Source organism: Bubalus kerabau, chromosome 17 (genome assembly GCF_029407905.1).
Source record: "Bubalus kerabau isolate K-KA32 ecotype Philippines breed swamp buffalo chromosome 17, PCC_UOA_SB_1v2, whole genome shotgun sequence".
Taxonomy (NCBI): domain Eukaryota; kingdom Metazoa; phylum Chordata; class Mammalia; order Artiodactyla; family Bovidae; genus Bubalus; species Bubalus kerabau.
In genome coordinates, this window is record NC_073640.1 from 13,594,236 (window position 1) to 13,615,149 (window position 20,914).

The window sequence follows — 20,914 nt, forward strand, 5'->3', positions numbered from 1 at the left end:
CGGGCTCCCACTGCTACGGGGTGTTCGGTGTTTCCGAAATAAACATGCACCCCGAGGCCTCAGAGCCTGTGGTGGACGGGGTAGCGGAGCAAGAGTGCGCGCAGGAGCCTGGTGTGGAGGAGTCGACTGGTGACCACGGGAACGCAGGCGAAGGTGGCCGCAAGGAAGGTGCCGACTACCGCCCCAGGGAGGCGAGGGGGACGACGGGCTGCGCCCAGCACCACATACCTGGTCTTCACAGCCAGCAGTAACCGTAATAATAATAACAGGGTCTTCCCTGGCGGTCCAGTGGTTAAGACTCCAAGCTCCCACTGCTGGTGGCATGGGTTTCCATCTCTGATAGGGGAACTAAGATCCTGCATGTCACAAGACGCGGCCAAAAAATAATAACAGCAGCGGCCCACACTTACTGAAGGTTATGTACCATGCACTCACCACATTCCAACCATAGGCCAGCCCTCTGCGGTAGGCACTCCTCTTGCCAGGTCACACAGATAATTTACCTGGAACTTAAAGAAGTTAAAGAACTTGCTCCAAACAGATTACCCTCAGCCAGTCAATGGTAGAACAGACTTATGCTTGGACTGTCTGACGCCAAGAGCCCAAGCCCTCACCCAAGACACCATTCCCCTCACAACCCAGCTTTTGAATGTATCCCTTCATTGCCTTCACCATGTAAGACCAAAGGCTCTCTCTCCCTCTGGATGGCAAGCTATGTCAGGGCAGACACCCCAAATGAATTGGTAGTGTCCAGTCCAGTGCCTGATCTGTGGTGGACAGAGTGAATGATGAGCTGGTGTTTCTGGGATCACCTGGTGACTCCTCACCAAAGTTTTCCTGAATAGGCTTAGAAGATAGCCTCTCCTGTTGCTTGGCTTCAATTATAAAGGAAACCTTTTAGGGAATGATAAAGAAACTGCTTGATTAGTGTTTCATTTTTTGAACCCAGCCAATGATTGTAAGCAATGACTGTCCAGGCAAGCCCTGTATGAGTTGCTATAGGGAAGCCATGTTGTGCTATGGACACACAGTGTGGAGCAAGTTACTCTGGGTTGACACTACCCCTCTGCAACTTGCCAGTTTTATGGCGGTTTGCCCAGAGCTTAACCGCTCTCTAGGGCAGTCTCATCTTCCGCAAGCCGGGATAGTTATAATTAGAGTGACTTGCATACAGTGGGTCAGTAATAAATGGTAGTTTTGGTATTAATATAACCAATCAATTATTATATATGTTGAGCACCTATTCTTTATTGGGCTTCCCTTGTAGCTCAACTGGTAAAGAATGCACCTGCAATGCGGGAGACCTGGGTTCGATCCCTGGGTTGGGAAGATTCCCTGGAAAAGGGAAAGGCTACCCACTCTAGTATTCTGGCCTGGATAATTCCATGGACTGTATAGTGCATGGGGTCGCAAAGAGTCGGAAACGACTGAGTGACTTTCACACTCACACATTCTTTATTACCCCAAACCATCATCTGGTGCCTCTTGCAGCTGGGTGTTGTACGCAGTGGGAAATGGGGAACTGTAAGACACAGTCCCACACACAGAATGTTTAATCTCTAGGTAGTCTACAGGGACACCCAGAGAGCAGCAGCAAACAGCTCTTAGGATTAAATGCGTTGGGGGACTTCCCTGGTGGTCCACTGGCTAAGACTCCACGCTCCCAACACAGGGGACCCAGGTTCAATCCCTGGTCAGAAAACTAGATCTCACAATACCACAACTAAAGATCCCACCTGGCACAATGAAGATTGAAGATCTCACATGCCACAACTAAGATCCAGCGCAAATAAATATTTCTAAAGATAAAGAGAACATTTCAGATATATTTGATGTTTTTTGCCCTACCCCACCACTATTTCTAGTCCCATTCCATTTTCCCCTCCTCTAGAATTTTGTGTGGATTCTTTCAGTCATGTCTGTCTCTCTCTTTCCCTATCTGTGCATTCTATTGCAAGGCAGAATAATGACCCATTGCTTTATTTAACCTGTCCCTGTGAATGGACATTTGCATTGTTAACTGGTTTTGGCTATTACAAATAATGCAGAAGTGAGTATGTTGGCACACATCCGCTTGTCCATCTGTACAAGCGGTTTTTTCAAAGATCTGCCTAGAAGTGAAATTCTCATAATCCTTAACAATGCTTTAAAAATTGTGATACATTTAAAGAGTACTGATTGTACCCTAAAAGCAGACAATTATTCATCAAGTTGAAGTAGAGGGAAATTTTTTTTATATATTTCTTGCTCTCTACAGAACCAATCTCTTATCTTACAGAAATGAATGATCCTAAGGAAACGTGTGTGGGTCCTTCGAACGCTTCCTGCCTCAGTGAGCAGAAGCAGAGTGGCGACAGCCGGTCAGGCGGTCGCTTAGCACAGCAAACAGCCGACAAGGAAGATTGCGGCGCCAGGTACGTGCGCGTGCTGCCGCCACTCCCAGCACACTTTCACACATTAAGGCAGATGTGATGATCAGCCCTTTGTCCAGATAAGGAAACTGGGGCTCATGAAGATTAACTAGACAGCCCCTTGTCTGAAGATTAGTAGCAGAGTCAGGATGGTTAGTTATGAGTCAGAGCGCGTAACTAACTGCAATCTATTAAACTTTAATGCCAAACTTGGAGAGAGGCACACATTAGGAGTTCTTGATGACACAAAGATATTTCTATAAGAACATACGCTGCAATTTTTAAGAATGCTGAAATTCACAATATTGGATGAGGCCCTGAAAGCTACAAGCAATCAGTGTCATCAGGCATACAGAAAGTTGTGGAATTTGGAGACGGAATGGATGTGGCAAAGAATTTACGGGATATATCTTACAGCTGACAAACTGAAATCAATTTCTCGTTCATGTTTTTCATTCAACAGAATGACTAAAAAGTTTCTGCAAAAGCTTTGCAAGCAGCACAAGCTTTACATTACCCCAGCACTGAATGATACGCTGTATTTGCACTATAAAGGTAAGGATTGGGTGGAGGAGGTACGTTGTGTCAGGTGGAAAGGCCCTAGCAGTATAAAGAATTACTCACAGGGATCATCTAGAGTTCTTACATTTAAGCAGAAATTTCAAGGTTTAGTGGAGATGCATGGGAAAGCAATAACATTTCTTGGAAGAAAGAGTCTTACATGACTAGAGTTTATATGAGTTCCAGGGAAACATACTGGCATCTTTTATTTGTATTTGCTAAAGGACTCATAGTTTGCCAGACCACTAACTACTTGTAAATATTCTGCCGTTGGGAGGGACACATTATGAAGGACTGTGGTGGTGTCCAATGGTCACACATCAACTTAAGTTCAGGTTCATAGACAGGGCTCTTCCTCGCAGTGACAAAGCAGAGCAATAACTCCCGGTTGATGCTGAATTTGTGATAGTCAACCTGCTTCATTGGGCCATCCACGTGGCCCTTTATTCAGTAAAAGTTTACTGAGAGCCTTCTGTGGGCCGGCACAGGGCGCAGTGCTGGAGATACAAAGATGGATATGCTGAGGATGCTCTTGGTGTCTTGGGGGACAGGTCGGCCACCGTGAGGAGATTCACACTGTGCCAGGGAGATTCACGGAGGGCTGCAGCCGCAATATCCTTTAAAGGTGGGGAAGGACCCCTAGCTGGTCTCCTCACATCCACATTGCCCCCTCCCAAATCCTCCACTCAGTGTCTAGGTGTAGCAGTGATGAGATGACACAGGAGGGCAGACCCCAGAGGACCCATATTTAAGAGGTGGGAAGAAGAGGACGAGAGAGGTGCCTATATTATCCACTGCTGCCTAGCAAATTAACCCCACGCCTACCAACTTAGGAAATTATTATTTGATACTGTTTCTGAGGGTCAGGACCTGGGAATGATTTAGTCGGGTGGTTCTGCCTCACCGTTGCTTTCACCCTTTCTTCATAAAAACTTTGGGTTTGGGACTTCCCTGGTGGCCCAGTGGCTAACATCCTGCACTCTCAACGCAGGGCGCCCGGGTCCAATCCCTGGTCAGGGAACTAGATCCCACATGCCACAACTAGGACCCAGCACAGCCAAATAAAATATTAAAAAAAAAAAAAAAAACTTCCGGTTAAAACTTTTCAGGCAACCAAATGACTTTCAAAACATTTGGTAACAGCAGATGAACCGTGAAGTACAAATCTATAACGAGTTACTCAAGGAAACAAAAATGTTGGTTTTCCTCTCCTTAAACGTGGCTCATAAAACTGAGCCATACCAGAAAGCCAGACCCGAAGTTTGCGGTGGCTTCAGGTACTGCTGGATTTTCTCACCGCATATCTTCACGAGGCTGCCTCTCCCCCTTCGGAAGCCCTGCGTTCCCTTGTGCTCATTCATTTCAGGCAGGGCACCTGCCTCACTCCCACCTACTCCGAGGTGAGAAGGGAAGTTAGGCTGCACCCTACCAGGCTGGCAATTCTCGCAGAAAGTCACCTCTTTCCAGTAGAGCCAGCCAAAGCTCCGCAGGGTTCCTGAAGGTTGGCCCCACATGGCTCAGCATGACCAGCTCCCTGCAGAGAGCCATGGGGCAAGGATCAGGACGCGGTGTTCTCAAAGAGGCGGTGGTGCTCCTGAGGAGGGATGTGTGGATGCTGGGCGTGTGTGCCTGTGTGCTGAGTCTCATCAGTCGTGTCTGACTCTTTGTGACCCCATGGACCCTAGCCTACCAGGCTCCTTGTCCATTGGATTCTCCAGGCAAGAATACTGGAGTGGGTTGCCATTTCCTTCTCCAAGGCGAGTAGGCATAAAAGACGGTGAGACCTGTGCCTCTGTGTGTGGGGGAGCCCAACAAATACCCCCTTCCTTCCCGCCAGGCTTTGACCGCATCGAGAATCTAGAAGAGTACACGGGGCTGCGCTGCCTCTGGCTGGAGTGCAACGGCATCCAGAAAATCGAGAATCTCGAGGCCCAGACGGAACTGCGCTGCCTCTTCTTACAAGTGAACTTGCTCCATAAGATCGAGAACCTAGAACCTCTGCAGAAACTGGATGCTCTCAACATCAGCAACAACTACATTAAGACCATTGAAAACCTCTGTAAGAGGGACCCACCGCAGCGGCGGTGGCGGTGGTGGCGGTGGTGGTGGGTGGTGGTGGTGGGGGTGGAGGTGGTGGGAGTGGGGGTAGGAGTGGGGGGTGGAGGTGGGGGTGGTGGTTGGTGGTTGGTGGTGGGGATGGGGGTGGTGGTTGGTGGTTGGTGGTGGGGGTGGTGGCTGGTGGTGGGGGTGGGGTGGTGGCTGGGGTTGGTGGCTGGTGGTGGGGGTGGTTGGGGGTGGGGGTGGTGGTTGGTGGTTGGTGGTGGGGGTGGGGTGGTGGTTGGTGGTTGGTGGTGGGGGTGGGGTGGTGGTTGGTGGTTGGTGGTGGGGGTGGTGGCTGGTGGTGGGGGTGGGGTGGTGGCTGGGGTTGGTGGCTGGTGGTGGGGGTGGGTGGGGGTGGTGGTTGGTGGTTGGTGGTTGGTGGTGGGGTGTGGTTGGTGGTTAGGGGTGGGGGTGGTGGGGGTCAGGGTGGTGGTGGGGGTTGGGGTAGTGGTTGGTGGTGGTGGTGGTGGGGGTGGGGGGTGGTGGTTGGTGTTGGTGGGGGTGGGGGTGGGGGTGGGGGGGTGGAGGTGGTGGTTGGTGGTGGGTGTGGTGGTTGGTGGTGGGGGTAGGGATGCTGGTGGTGGGTGGTGGGTGGTGGTTGGTTAGTGGTTGGTGGTGGGGGTGGTGGGGGTCCAGGTGGTGGTTGGTGGTGGGGGTGGGGGTGGTGGTGGTGGGTGGTGGGTGGTGGTTGGTTGTGGGGGTGGTTGGTGGTGGGTGGTTGGGGGTGGGGGTTGTGGTTGGTGGTGGGTGGGGTGGGGGTGGGGGTGGTAGTTGGTGCTTGGTTGTTGTTGGTGGTGGTGGTTGGTGGTTGGTGGTGGGGGTGGTGGGTGGGGGTGGGGGTTGGTGGTTGGTGGTTGGGGCTGGGGACGAGGGTGGTGGGGGTGGGGTTGGTGGTAGGGGTGGGGGTGGTGTTGATGGTTGGTGATTGGTGGTAGGGGTGGGGGTGGGGGTGGTGGGTGTTGGGGTGGTGGTTGGTGGTTGGGGGTGGGGATAGGGTTGATGGTTGATGGTTGGTGGTAGGGGTGGGGGTGGTAGTTGGTGGGTGGTGGTTGGTGGTGGGGGTGGTGTTTGGTGGTTGGTGGTTGATGGTTGGTGGTTGCTGGTGGGGGTGGTGGGCGTGGGGGTGTTGGTGATGGTGTTGTTGTCTAGACTCATGTTCACCGCTCTTCCCTGCAAGTGGGTCTAAACATTTTCTTTGCTGCCCATGTCGCTCACCTCTGTCCACTCCCCCTTCCAGCCTGCCTGCCAGTCCTGAACACACTCCAGATGGCGCACAACCACTTAGAGACTGTGGAGGACATTCAGCATCTCAGGGAGTGTGCCAGACTCTGCGTCCTTGACCTTTCCCACAACAAGCTGAGCGACCCCGAGATCCTGAGAGTTCTTGAGAGCATGCCTGACTTGGTAAAAAACAAACAAACAAAAAGCAGAAAGAAACACGCACACTCAAGACTTCCCTGGTGGCCCAGTGGTTGTGACTCCGAGCTCCCAGGGCAGCGAGCATGGGTTCAGTCCCTGGTCGGGAAAGACCCTGCGTGCCGTGTGGCGTGGAGTGGAGGTGGGGGGCACGCCCCCGGACACAACTCGTGTCCTCTTGTCTTCTGTAGGCAGCAAATCTCTTTTCTTCTCCCCTCCCTCCCTCCCTCCCCCTTCCTTTCTCCCCGCCTTCTGAACACCCATCACACTTTTCCCCTCTATTTTTAGCTGCTGTGTTTTAAATGCCAAATGCTGTGTCATTTCACCTACAATTTCAGTGTGTATTCCTGACATAACGACTTTTTAAAAGCATCATTACAGTACTGTTATTATACCTAAAATAGTATTGGAATGACAGTTAATACCCAGTCTATGTCCAGTTTTCTCCATTTACCTCAAGCATGTGTTTTGATCATTGGATTCAGTTCAGTTCAGTGGCTCAGTCGTGTCTGACTCTTTGAGACCCCACAGACCACAGCATGCCACGCTTCCCTGTCCATCACCAACTCCTGGAGTTTACTCAAACTCATGTCCATTGAGTCAGTGATGTCATCCAACCATCTCATCCTCTGTCGTCCCTTTCTCCTCCCACCTTCAATATTTCCCAGCATCAGGGTCTTTTCAAATGAGTCAGCTCTTCGCATCAGGTGGCCAAAGTATTAGAGTTTCAGCTTCAACATCAGTCCCTCCAATGAACACCCAGGACTGATTTCCTTTAGGATGGACTGGTTGGATCTCCTTGAAGTCCAAGGGAATCTCAAGAGTCTTCTCCAACACCACAGTTTGAAAGCATCAATTCTTCGGCACTCAGACTTCTTTATAGTCCAGCACTCACATCCATACATGACCACTGGAAAAACCATAGCCTTGACTAGATAGATCTTTGTTAGCAAATGAATGTCTCGCTGTCTAGGTTGGTCATAACTTTCCTTTCAAAGAGTACTGCAGTTACCATCTGCAGTGATTTTGGAGCCCCAAAAAATAGTCTCTCACTGTTTCCTCTGTTTCTCCATCTATTTGCCATGAAGTGATGGGACCGTTTCCACTGTTTCTCCATCTATTTGCCATGAAGTGATGGGACCGGATGCCATGATCTTAGTTTTCTGAACGTTGAGCTTTAAGACCATCAGATTTTACCAATCCAAACCAGACCCATACATTGTATTTGGATTATGCATCTCATCACAGCCCTCCCCGCTTGTCTCTTCCTCTCCCCGCTACCACCCCCATGCCAAGAATCTGCTGAAGAAACCGGGTCCCTCTGGATGTCAGCCACACCCTGGATTCAGTCAACTGCATCCTCATGGTGTGGTCTGACGTGTTCTGCTGTCTCCAGCATCTCCTGTAAAATGATGATGGAGCCAGAGGCCTGGTCAGATCCAGGCTCAGAATATAACCCTGAGGTCAGCTGTGGCATCAGTCAGGGCAAGCGTAACACCTGGTTGCCTCTTGTTGTGACTTTACGCGTCACTAGTGGGTTTGACTGCTGTCAGCCTGATCCAGCTTCGGTCTGATCCAGCACTTGGCCTCCCTTCCCCCAACTGCTCCAACAGCTCCCAGGCACACTGCCTCCCTGTGTGAGTTCATTAGCAGTCGCTCAGGGATCATATTCTAATTCTCTTATTTCTTCTGCCTTTCTTAGCGGCGATGCTTCCACAAAGAGCACTTTTGCTCATCAACAATTTACATCCCTAGTGTAAAGTGTATGCAGAAAACACTGGGATGAAGACGTCTTTGTTTTTCTTTTTATGTATCAGCTTTCAGAGAAATGGATCCAGAACTTAGGGACCTCTGAAGATGACAGTGAAGGGTTTTTCTTTATCACTGTGAACAGATAGATTTAAAGATACAGTCTTTGGAGTGACTTAACCTTTCTGTCATTTGAATTTGGGGTGCTTGAGTGCTCCCATCTTCTAGTCCGTGGCAACCCCTGCAGGCAGCTCCTGTATCCTCTGGCCTCAACTCCAGCAGCCTGGGACAATTTCCTTGCTTTTCAGTGTGTATGTGTTGTCATGTGTACTAGGAAAAAATATTTTCCAAATAGCACACGAAAACCCTCAGTTCATTGTTTCCTGCTTAAGGCCTGGGTAAGCAAGGGAAAAGTGAATCCATTTAAAAGAAAAACAGTAAGGAAAGCATCAGTTTAGTTCAGTTCAGTCGCTCAGTCATGTCTGACTCTTTGTGACCCCATGGACTGCAGCACACCAGGCCTCCCTGTCCATCACCAACTCCCGGAGTTTACTCAAACTCATGTCCATTGAATCAGTGATGCCATCCAACCATCTCATCCTCTGTCATCCCCTTCTCCTCCTGCCTTCAATCTTTCCCAGCATCATGGTCCTTTCTAATGAGTCAGTTCTTCGCATCAGATGGCCAAAGTATTGGTGTTTCAGCTTCAGCATCAGTCCTTCCAATGAATATTCAGGACTAATATCCTTTAGGATGGACTGGTTGGATCTCCTTGCAGTCCAAGGGACTCTCGAGTCTTCTCCAGCACCACAGTTCAAAAGCATCAGTTCTTTGGCGTCCAACCTTCTTTGTAGTCCAACTCTCACATCCCTACATGAACACTGGAAAAACCATAGCTTTGACTAGATGAACCTTTGTTGGCAAAGTCATGTCTCTGCTTTTTAATGTACTGTCTATGTTGGTCATAACTTTTCTTCCAAAGAGCAAGTGTCTTTTAATTTCATGGCTGCAGTCACCATCTGCAGTGATTTTGGAGACCCCAAAATAAAGTCTATTACTGTTTCCATTGTTTCCCCATCTATTTGCCATGAAGTGATGGGACCAGATGCCATGATCTTAGTTTTCTCAATGTTGAGTTTTAAGCCAGTTTTCTCACTCTCCTCTCTCACTTTCATCAAGAGGCTCTTTAGTTCTTCTTCGCTTTCTGTCATAAAGATGGTGGCATCTGCATATCTGAGGTTATTGATGTTAGGAGAGCATAGTTCAGGAGTAATCTGCAGAACAGACTGGCACCGAGAACTAGTTTACCATTCACGTAGTCACCAGCATATGGCATGATAATACACAGCTGAATAGTAATACTTTTCTGGGGGGCCCGGCTGTCATAACAAAGTACCAGGCTGGGTGTTTTAAACAATAGAAATTTATTTTCTCATTATTCCGGAGGCTAGAAGTCCTAAATCAAGGTGTGGGGCAGTCTTGCTTTCTCCTAAGGCCTCTCTCCTTGGCGTGTAGACGGTTACCTTCTCCCTGAGTCCTCACGTGGCCTTCACAGTCTGTCTCCCAATCTCCTCCTTGTACAAGGACCTATGGGATCAGGGCTCACCCCAGTGACATCATTTAATCTTGATCACCTCTTCTAAGACCCTGTCTCCAAATGCAATCACATTCTGAGGCGCTGGGGTTAGGATTGCAGCAGATGAGTTTGCTGCAGGCGGGGGTTGTAGGGGGGGAATAACAACAGTCTGTCTCGTGGTTGTTTTCTGGTGGCTTCTACATTCTCCACACACACGTGCACGCGTGCATGCACAGACATTTAGGGGCGCACTGCTCCCCACACCCAGCCGTACAGGACAGGTCACTTGAACATGTGACAAGAACCATGATGACCAGATGAGAATGAAGTTTGGAAAATGCTAAACTAACCAGTTCACAATATATTTATTTTCTCCAACAACAGAAAGCAGTTTAGATATAAAAACCATTTCACCAGTTTAGCCAAACCCATTTTAAATGCTTCACCTACATGTCACCTTGACAGATCCCCCTCCTAGAGAGGAGGTGACAGGATTTAAGGATGGGGGGACGGCACACTGGCACTGCTCTGCCGCTGTCCCTCTCCTGGTCCCAGCTTAACATCCAGGAGACCTGTAAGCCTGGCAAGAAGGGGCCTCGGGATAGCTGAGAGGGCGCTCTGCATCCTGTCCCCTTGGTCACCGTCTCTTATCTGTCCAGCAGCTGTGTGCATTTTCTTAAAACGGGTCCTGGCCAGGAAGGACAGAAAAGCGATCAATCAGAGATTAGTTCCAGTAAAAGAGATTGGGCGAGCAAAATCACCGCCCTCCGGAAAGGCTCCAGGAGGGTTTTCCAGCACTGTTCTGGAAGGACAGTGAGAGTTCAAGTACAAGTTCAAGTAAAAAAAGGGATACCCGATTCTCAGGACGGTTCTGATGGCATTCTGACGGCACAGGAGCAGTGACAGCCCCGGCTTCTCTGAGACTGTCCTCAGGATTTCATGTCGACACTCCCTGTCTTTGTATTTCTTCTCAGCACAACACACAAGTGAAATGTTTTAACTGCATCTGTTTCTCAGTGCCTAATGCAGTTCTGCCTGTGTGCTTCCAGCGTGTGCTGAATCTGATGGGGAACCCGGTGATTAAGAACATCCCCAACTACCGAAGGACACTCACCATCCGGCTAAAACACTTAACATACCTGGATGACAGACCAGTTTTTCCCAAGGACAGGTAAGGGAGCGAAAAGCCTTTTAGTAACACTATGTAACAGTTGAGCATGCTCAACAAGTAAGTTTTTAAATTTTCTAATTTTTGAGCATTCCCACACGTCTGTTATATATTCCAGTGAGGTAAGTTTAATGGCTTACATGACTGTTTATAATAAGAAATTCTCTGTTTTAAGCACTTATTCCTGGATTTTTTTCACAATCCTTTGATAATTATCCTTCTATATAAAGTCTCTGATCCCACGGCTAGTTATTTCCTTAGGGTGGAATTCTGAGTTGTATTGCTGGATTAAAGACTGTAGTTGAAGACTTTTAAAAGGCACTTATAGTTTCTAGAATGTTTGTATCGTTTATAACTTTCCCAGACACAGCCATGTTAAAAAAAAAATGTAGCCAGGTTAATTGACGAGTGAAGATAGTACGTCATTTGCATTTTGGGGTAACAGATGAAGTTGATCGTTTTTACCACCTTTGTCGGACATTTAAAGTTTCCTCCTCTGTGAGTATTGCATTCATGACCTCTTTCCAATTTCCTTTAGGGGAGATTTTTCTTGATTCATAAGTGATAATCGCTCAATCGTTTCTGACTCTTTGTGACCCATGACTGTAGCCCGCCAGGCTCCTCTGTCGATGAGATTTCCCAGGCAAGAATACTGGAGTGGGTTGCCATTTCCTTCTCCAGGGGATCTTCCCAACCCAGGGGTCAAACCCAGGTCTCCTGCATTGCAGGCAGATTCTTTACCATCTGAGCCACCAGGGAAGCTCTGTTTCATTAAGAGCTCTTTGCATATCAGGAATACTGAACCCGGGACTGCCCTGTGTATCATCACTGCTTTGATCTGGGTTTTTAATTTACCTTTTGATTGAGGCTGCTATTCATTCCAGCTTAGAATAAAACCTCAGTAACTGGGATGGCCTGACAGGAAGTGCAATCTGAAGCTTGAATTACCCGACATTTAAAAACACACTTGAACTCACAAATTTTAGTCAAAATAACACAAATTTCAAAGGGAGCCTCCACATGGACCAGGTGACACAGCCAGGATCCCTGCTTGTGCAGCAGTCTGGCCGAGATGCTCCCAGCTCCCTGGCACCCAGCCCTGGGCGTTAAGGCAGACAGCGGGCGTGCAGGGCCTGCGGGCAGACCACAAAGCCCAGCTCTGCAGCTGCGGGTCTTATGCCCCTAGTCAAGCTTGCCAATCTCTCCAGCCTCAGGCTGTCTCCGGAAAGTGGAGACAAAACCGACCTCGAGGTCTTTGAGAGTATCTGTTAGTATTACGTGGAACTCAAGCAGGAGGGAACCAATGGGAACTCTCGGCTGTCCCAGGGCGGGGCGGAAGGCGGGGCAGGGAATGTGAGCTCCCTGCTGCACCCTGGGGCAGCGCGACCAGCAGGAACGTGTAAGAGCTGGGCCCTTTGCAGGGAGACCCCTGCCCTGGACGATATAGCAGGACTCCTCTTCAAGAGCTGGTTTCACTTGGGTTTTAAGCCTCATTTCAGCACCCTCCAGCTGCTCCGCACTGGGTCCTTGACCTCCTCTCAACCTGGGATGATCTTCACTGGTGTTTGTTCACCTGTCACCTTCTGAAGATTTCCGTGACCAGCCACCTATCTAAGCCACACCTTTGCCTCTTCCATCTAGTGTCTCTTTAGCCTGATTTCTTTTGGTAGGACACATCTGCCTTTGACATACCTGTTTCCTCTTTTAGAGTCTCTTTCCCCATAGAAGGGCAGGTCTAGTAGAGAAAGCCATGTCATCTCTTATGTTAACCTACTTATCTCTGGTGCCTAGAACAGTTTGCTCACTTCAAGTGTACAATTCAATGGTTTTTCAGTATATTCAGAGTTGTCCAACCACCCCCACAATCAATTCTAAAATACTTTTATCACTCCCCAAAGTAACCCTTACTTATTAGCAGTCACTCCCCAACCCACCTCTAACAGCCCCAACAACCACAAAGCTCCTTTCTATCTCTGTGGATTAGACTACTCTGGACACTGCATATGCTGTGTGCTGTGTGATGAGTCATGTTCAACTCTTTGCGACCCCACGGACTATAGCCCACCAGGCTTATCTGTCCATGGAATTTTTCAGACAAGAGTATGGGAGTGGCCATTTCCTCCTCCAGGGGATCTTCCCAACTCGGGGATCAAACCCATGTCTCTTGTGTCTCCTGCATTGGCAGGCTCAGATCTACCACTGAGCCAATATGGATTTGCCTACTCAGGACATTTCATATAGATGAAGTCATACGATACGTGGTCTTTTGTGACCGGCTTCTTCCACTGAGCGTATTTTTAAGGTTCACCCACATTACAGCCTGCATCAGTAAATGCTTCCAAAATAACACTGTGAAATAATCTCCCGTTTGGGAAGGCCACGTTTTATCAGTTGAGGGACATGAGGGTTGCTTCCACTTTTTGGCTGTCGTGAACAGTGCTGCTATCAATATTCATGTGCAGGTGTGTATGTGTGTGTGTGTGGACATTTGTTCTTAACTCATTTGAGAAAGACTTGGGAGCACGATTGCTGGATTATACGGTAAGATGATCTTTGCTTTGAAATTGGCAAACTGTCTCCCGAGGTGGCTGCTCCATCTTGCATTCCCACCAGCCATGAAGGAGCACTCCTGTCGCCCCACATCCTCCCGGCCTTTGGTGTTGTCAGCGCTCTGGCTTTTAGTCGATCCACTGGGTGTCAAGTGGTTAGGTTTGCACTCTCCTGACGTCACCCAATGATGAGCTTATTTTCTACCTAACTTCCTGGTGAGGGGTCCAGTTCTTTGGTCCACTTTTAAAACACTCTGTATGTTTTAGATAGCGAGCCATCTAGAGGTTAACTTTCTTCCGAGTGTTTTCTCCCAGTGCAGTTTCTTTTAACCTGTGCCCACCTGCGGGTTGTGTAGACTTTGTGTGAGCTGTAATAGGTCTACATATAGTCTAGATACAACCCCCAGTCAGGTGTCTGATTTGCAGCTGTTTTCTCACTTTCTGTGGGTTCTTTTATTTATGGGATTCTTTACATGACACCCCTTTTTAATTTTGGTGGAGTTCACTTTATTTTTTTTGCTTTTGTCACGCGTGCTTTTGACCTTATAGCCAGACGGGCTTTACAAACCACTAGAACTTTCAAGATGAAACTGTGCCTGTGTTAGTATGTCTCCTTACAGTCACATGCCCTCTGTGCCTTTAGTTTGATTTTGGGGAAAAAGAGCAAGTTTGGTCAGAGAGTATATGTTTTGGATTTACTGTTAACCTGTGACAGTTCAGCACCCCCTCCCCCCCGCCTCTCTGACTTCTGGGGTCTGGGGTTTGTTTTTTGTTTTTAATCCTCCTAAACAGAGCTTGCGCAGAGGCCTGGGCCCGGGGAGGGTATGCAGCTGAGAAGGAGGAGAGACAGCAGTGGGAGATGAGAGAGCGGAAGAAGATCACGGACAGCATCGAGGCCCTGGCGGCCCTTAGGCGCCAGGCGGAGGAGAGGAAGCGGCAGAGAGCGAGCCAGGAGCGAGGTGCGAGCCCGAGACACAGGAGGGCCCCCGAGCTCCACTGAGATTCACTCTGGGGTGGGGCCGAGGGCGGGAACACTTTGCTCACAGGCCTACGGATCCGTCTGCCCTCGACCTCACTTGAGGACAGTGCTCAAGACACGTTAAGAACCCCGTCCTCTTCCTAGATGCAAGAGGAAAGAGTCAGGGGCTCTGTGTGCACCTCCTTTTTTTTTCGCTTGCGGGATCTTAGTTCCAGGGATCGAACCTGCAGCCCCTGCAGTGGAAGCAAGGCGTCTTAACCACTGGACCACCAAGGAAGTCCTCCATGTGTATTTTTAAATGACAGTGTTTTTCACCTACCTACACACAGAAAACATAGACAAGCAAGGGTCATCACAGAATTGCAGCAAGAACTGCTCAATGTTTGGTGTGAGCATTTCCTGGCTTTTCCTCATGAGTGTAGTACATACTTTTTTTTTTAATAGAAGAAAGTGGCACAGCTCTATTGCTTTCTGCCCACTCACATTCCCATAAAATAGACATTCTCCTGCAGTATGCATTTTCCCCCCTTTTCCAACGTTTAATTAGGACATTGTTCAAACAATGGTCAAATGAACCACTGTGTCATCTCCTCACGTCTGGTGTTGATTAACATTTTGGCGCATGTGTGCGCACACACATGTTCCTGACCTGCTGACCTGCTGGAAAGCAGGGCAAACATCGTGGCCCTGAGCCCAGTCCCTCAGCCCGCATCTCCTGAGAGCACCCAGTACAGTCTTCCAGGGGCCTGTGCGGGCACTGCATGTGCTGGGCATCCCCCTGGTGGCTGTGCAGCCTGTTTATCCAGCACCCTGAGGACCACCCTGCTGCAGGTCCCCACTGCCCACCCTCGGCCTTCGCTGCGGGTCCTTCCTTGTCCTCCTAGGACCATCCCAGCTCACCTGTGGACTTGTGCTCAGGGGAGGAGCCCACGCCAGCCGGTGCTGGGGACGTGGACGCCGAAGTGGAAGGAGAGGAAGAGCCTCAGGAAAAGAAGGATACGAGGCAGAAGATAGAGCAGTTTGTCAAGGAGAGCTTCGAGGCCAAGGATGAGCTGTTCCCGGAGAAGCCAGAAGAGCCGAGCCTCCTGGAGGAGCTGCCTCTGGATGTGGGGGAGCCGAAGGTCGTGCTCCCCCCTGAGGCCCTGCCAGCGAGCCCCAGAGCTGCCTGGGCAGGTAGGTGGTCGAGGAAGCACAGGTGCATTATACCTGGGGCAGCTCCCAACTGGGGGCCCCGGACTGCCTTCCACCCTGACTGCTCAGTCTGTAAGGTGATGTACGCACACCTCCTCACGACAGGACCACGAGGGGAGCCGGACTGCGTTTCCAGTATCAGGTCCAACATGCTTCAAGGAAATGGGCAAGACACTAACTGTATTTTATTGAACCCAGAACACCTAAAATATGTCTTCTCAGGTGACACAGTGGTAAAAAAAAAAAAAAAATCTGCCTGCCAATACAGGAGACGCCGGTTTGATCCCTGGGTCGGGAAAATCCCCTGGAGGAGGAAATGGCAACCCCCTCCAGTATTCTTGCCTGGAGAATCCCATGGACAGAGGAGCCTGGTGGGTTACAGTCCATGGGGTCACGAAGAGTCAGACTCCAGTTAACGACTGGGCACACACACCTAGAATATAATTTAAATCAACATGAATTTATTCATGAGATAATAGGTTCCTCTTTTTGACACTAAGTCTTCTAAATCCACTTGCTTGTTTCATTCTAATTGGGTGCCCCAGTGTGGCTCTTGAGTCAAACTGGGCCTAGTCAGTCCCCAAAGTGGACAGTGGACTGGTGTGACTTGAGCAGCGCAGGGCCACTCATCTGTGATGACTGAAGCTGGAGAGGAAGCAGCGGGCGGGAGCAGGAGGGGACTAAGGGGAAGAGAGGAGCCCTGTCTGGACCCCACATTCCCTGGGCAACCCTGCAAGGATGGCGCAGGTCTCCTTGACACTCTTGCAGCAGGAGGAGCTGTGAAACTTGCCCACTGATGCCATGGCCTTTCTTTCTTCATCTCCTAGTCGAGCGATCATGCTTTTTCCAAGGTTCCTGCATGTTCTGCATAGACTCTTGGCTGGAGCTTCCATCTCCAGGCTGTAGAAAGAGGGTGCTCTCTCCCTTCCCTTCCCTTTCACACATAACCTTTTCCTCAGCTCTTGTCACAAGGGCTGGAGGTCTTCAGACCCAAGGGTTCTGTCCTTTCTCTTGGAATCCACCCTAACCGCAATTGCCCATCTGACTGCCGTGTATGAAACAGACTCCAAGATTACTGTAACTCTGTTGTCCTTAGAATTGGCTCCCCAAACTGTGGCCACTGAAAGTGCATCAGGCACAGAGCCCGATGGAGCTGAAAATCTGGAGGCCACAAGACTGGAGACAAAGGAGCAGCTCTTCATCGACGTACGTAGCCCGTGCACCTGCAGAGGAGCACGCACAGCATAGCCAGTGTCTGTGTCTGATCAGACACAAACCTTCTGAATCCTGAGCTCAGTGGGGCCCACTGGCTGGCCTGCGTGGCCTCCCTGGAGGTGCCACCCAGACCCAGTGCTCAGCATTCGCAGTCAATAAGCTCTCCTGGGGGTGGGCGGTGGGAAATCCATGCCTGTGTACCTTCAAGACTGAGAGCGCTGGCCAGACGAACCCCTTGAACTACGTCTGCGAAACTCCTGATGCATTTCCCCACGAGAAGTTACCCTCTCAGCAGCTCCTTCTGGCCATAGATGGAACTGCTGGGAAATCTACACTTAATCAGCAGAGCCTCGAGTGCTCTTGGGACAGCTGCCCACCTTCCTGGCCTGTCCTGCATCCTGTCCCCCAGGGCCAATTCAGGGGGTCCACCTGACCTTGGGCCCAATCACATCCTTGGGAATGGTCCTCCTCCCTGCAGCCTGTCCACTCTGATGACAGCCTTCCACGCTGTGCCTGCGAGAATACATCCCTGGGGATATGCACGTTTGGCACAACCTCTGGGAACTGTGCTTTAGGGGGTGAGGAGTAGGGGCTGGTCCCCCCATCTTTCAGTTTACACCCTGCTTCCCCAGAGGACAGCCATCTCTCTGCCCACAAGTGAGCTCCTTCCATTCAGACCGTGTTGCATGGTTTTGCCTGCCCTCTGCCCGCTTCCTTCACGAACTGCTACGCTCGTGTTTCACTCTCAATTTCACGTGGCTCAGAAAGGTTCAACTGAGCACAGTCAGCATTCAGAGTGGCGTTTCCAGTTTTCTGGGCCTAATATAGATACAACAAAAGTGGGCGCTTCAGCCCTAACGTGTGAGAACCAACCACATACAGGACCCCGACGCTACGCTAACACTGACTGTTCTTCCTTTTTGTCCGGCACCACTTTAAATACCTCTTGTATTGACTGATTTAACCCTTCCAGTAACTCTAAGAGGTAGGTTATCATCCCCATTTTACAGACGGGGAAACCGAGAAACAGAGTAGAGCACCTTGCCCAAGGCTACACAGCCAGACAATGGTGGAGCAGGAACAGCCACCCAGGCAGGCTGGCTCTGGAGTCCAGGCATCTGACTGCCTCACAAGCAGGTTGGGGTGCTACAGATGAAGATACCCCAAGACACAAAACAGGAAAGCGCCGCCTCCCCACCCCAGTTTTGGGAAAGGTTCGAAAGAGACTCACTTTGTGCCAGGTAGGGTCCTAAGACCCTATTTGTACGTAGGAGGTACGATTCCCCCCAGATGAACTGGGTAATACCAAAGTAAAGTGGAGAACGAGGTGGAAATTTTTGAAACACGTCACGCCTTACAAAGCTCTGTCACTGACCAGATCCAGGTGCCTGGAGTGGCCACTGGTACCTGGAGTGTTACCTGGAGTGTGTGTGCTGCCTGTACATGCGGCTTGAGTGGCCACGTGTGTCTCGCACATATACGTGGCTCAAGTGTCCACGTGTGTGCTGCGTGCACACATGCTCAAGTGTCTCGGTTGCTCCATGGGCCCCTCCATGCTCTGTGGTTGGTTGGTGGGGTGGCCACGTCTCTTCCGAGGACTGGATGCTGAGCACGCACCCTACCGCTGACCAGGGTCACTTCCTCTTCCAGGACCTGCCCGACTTGGAAGATGTGAATGCCGGTGAATCTCTGGGCGACCGGGATAGGGTGAGCTCACCTGCGTCCCCGCAGTTCCGCTTCCCTCCTCCTCTCCCAGCCCCGTGGATGACCAAGTATGTCAGGGAGTCGCAGGCTCTGCCTGATGCCTCACACGCCCGGGACCTTTACCTCAACCTCAGGAAAGGTTTACCGCTGCTCCCTTCTCTGAGGTTTTACAACTAGCCACTTGGGGCTTTTTTCGGGAACAGATCTTTTATCACTGTCTTTAATAACCATGCACTGTGCACCATTACCTGGGCTTTTTTCTGTCCTTGACGTTTGTGTGTTCATCTAGCGAATGCCAGTATGACAGTGACACGGCAGGGAAAGGAGCGCAGGGAGGAGGGCGCAGGGAGGAGGGCGCAGGGAGGAGGGCGCAAGGGAGGAGGGCGCAGGGAGGAGGGCGCAGGGGCCCGGCGTGGGTGTCTCGTGAGGTGACCTGATCCTCCCCCAACATTACCAGAGCCCCTCGGGGCCTGAAGGAGACAGAGAAGCCTGGGGCGTAATCTCAGGGCAGGAGCCAGTGATCACAGCAAGGACACAGACACAGAACCCAGTTCTTTGGGGGCCTGACCACCAACACAGGGCTAGGTGGCCGGTGCAGGCGCAGCCTGCCGGGAGCCCGGGCTCACAGATGCCTGGTTCAGGACCCAGGTGGGGGCTGGTGCAGCAGGAGCAGAAAGAGTGGGCCTGTGCCCCATGGAGACCCGAGGGAGGAGGGGGCGCCAGTGGAGACCTGGCCGCAGGGCTCACGACCACCTCAGGGTCAGCGCTGTGTTCCCGGGGGCCGTCCTGATGTGGTGCCAGAGTGTGACGGACAGAAACGCAGAATTAGCAGCGTGCACTTTAGGGACAAGGAGGAAATGGCAACCCCCTCCAGTGTTCTTGCCTGGAGAATCCCAGGGACGGCGGGGCCTGGTGGGCTGCTGTCTATGGGGTCGCACAGTCAGACACTACTGAAGCGACTTAGCAGCAGCAGCAGTGTGAAAACAGCACGGCTCAATACATCTTTTCCTTTTAACAGGAGCAGTGCTTTCCAAAGATTACAGCCATCTCGAGCCTGAGCGACGCCAGCGAGCCTGACATGGATGACATCTCACTCCTAGCACTGGAAAACACATCCTCGGACACGCTTTCCAGTATATTTGCAGTCCCCAAGGATACCTCCTGGAGGGTGGAGACCGAGACGCCCTTCACAGACATACTTAAAGTGGCACCAGAGAGGGACCTGGAAACCCAAAGGAGAGCGAGTGAGGTCCCTCGCCCGCTAATTCAGGAGTTGGGCGATGACGAGGAGCCCTCAGGACTGCCACCCCTGCCCCCAGTCTGCGAGGGGGAAGCCATGCCTGCCCCATGCACTGAGGACAGCGATGGAGACCGGCTTCCAGCCCCCGCTCCAGGTAATGTCCCCTGACTTTCAAGGTCACAGGGGCCGAAAGCTTCTTGGTGGGGAAACAGACAGTGGACCACCCAAGCCCAGAGCGGTGGCCACCTGGGCCTTTGTCGTCAGGATCCCACATTCTCAGTGGTGGTGGCGGGTCATTCACAGCCTCTCCAGAGACTGTGGAGGCTGCTAGAGCGTGTTCCCACCTGGGCGACTTGCAGCGTAACTGGCCAAAGAGCTGAGGAGCTGCCAGGCTGCCCTCCTCCCTCACCACCCCCAGGCTCGGCCCTTCCCAACCAAGGAAGGAGGGGACCAATGACACCAGTCTCATCACACGGGATGAGACCAGGGCAGCAGCTGGCCCAAGGGTGGTGCTGCGCACACGGACACCCGGAATGGCACGGGTGACAGACGTGCCAGCTGGGAAGGGAGTTGCAGCAGATGCGGGCAGCGCCCACAGTGCCCAGTGGGCGGGGCAGGAGAAGCCACTTGCCACACCCCACCCAGCCCGCCAGCCTGGGGGCCTGAGCCCATGACCAGAGAGAGGCACCACTGGGACGGCTGGTCAGTGCCTGCTGCTCACAAGCACACGGGGCTAGCTCTGTGTGCCGACACTATGCTCCCTGACTGTGAACCCAACATGGGGAGCCCTGGGCACACACGATCCCTGCTCTGACCCACGCTGTGCGGCCGTCTCGAGGCCGGCACACGGGAAAGGGTGAGGGCTGACCACACTTCCCCAGAACACTGAGCCACCCCTTGCCTAATCTATAGGAAACGGCCCAGAGAAGGATGAAGTCCAGTCTGAGGTGGAGCCCGAGGAGCGCCTGGGGTCCGAGGCAGGAGAAGACCGGGAGGACATTGAATTTGGCCTGGACTGAGCCTCTGCTCTTGTACCAGCAGGCACGGGCCCAGGC

At 51.3% G+C, this 20,914-nt stretch overlaps 1 protein-coding gene across 1 annotated transcript; it reads left to right on the forward strand.

The window, feature by feature from the left end:
- The first annotated feature begins 44 nt into the window (after positions 1-44).
- Positions 45-20,899, forward strand: DNAAF1 (dynein axonemal assembly factor 1). Its single transcript, XM_055552576.1, has 12 exons — positions 45-168; positions 2,279-2,414; positions 2,875-2,966; positions 4,810-5,031; positions 6,310-6,476; positions 10,863-10,984; positions 14,323-14,489; positions 15,428-15,682; positions 16,797-16,906; positions 18,566-18,622; positions 19,638-20,013; positions 20,772-20,899. The coding sequence occupies exons 1-12, from the start codon at positions 45-47 to the stop codon at positions 20,876-20,878; spliced, it is 1,935 nt and encodes a 644-aa protein (XP_055408551.1). The 3' UTR covers positions 20,879-20,899.
- The last annotated feature ends 15 nt before the right edge of the window (positions 20,900-20,914 follow it).

Bases quoted from the DNA above. Each gene is read 5' to 3' on its own strand.
- DNAAF1 (XM_055552576.1), top strand. From the start codon at position 45: ATGCACCCCGAGGCCTCAGAGCCTGTGGTGGACGGGGTAGCGGAGCAA. The intron at 14,490-15,427 runs GTGCGAGCCCGA...ACTTGTGCTCAG, and splicing joins GAGAGCGAGCCAGGAGCGAG to GGGAGGAGCCCACGCCAGCC. The intron at 15,683-16,796 runs GTAGGTGGTCGA...TGTTGTCCTTAG, and splicing joins CCCCAGAGCTGCCTGGGCAG to AATTGGCTCCCCAAACTGTG.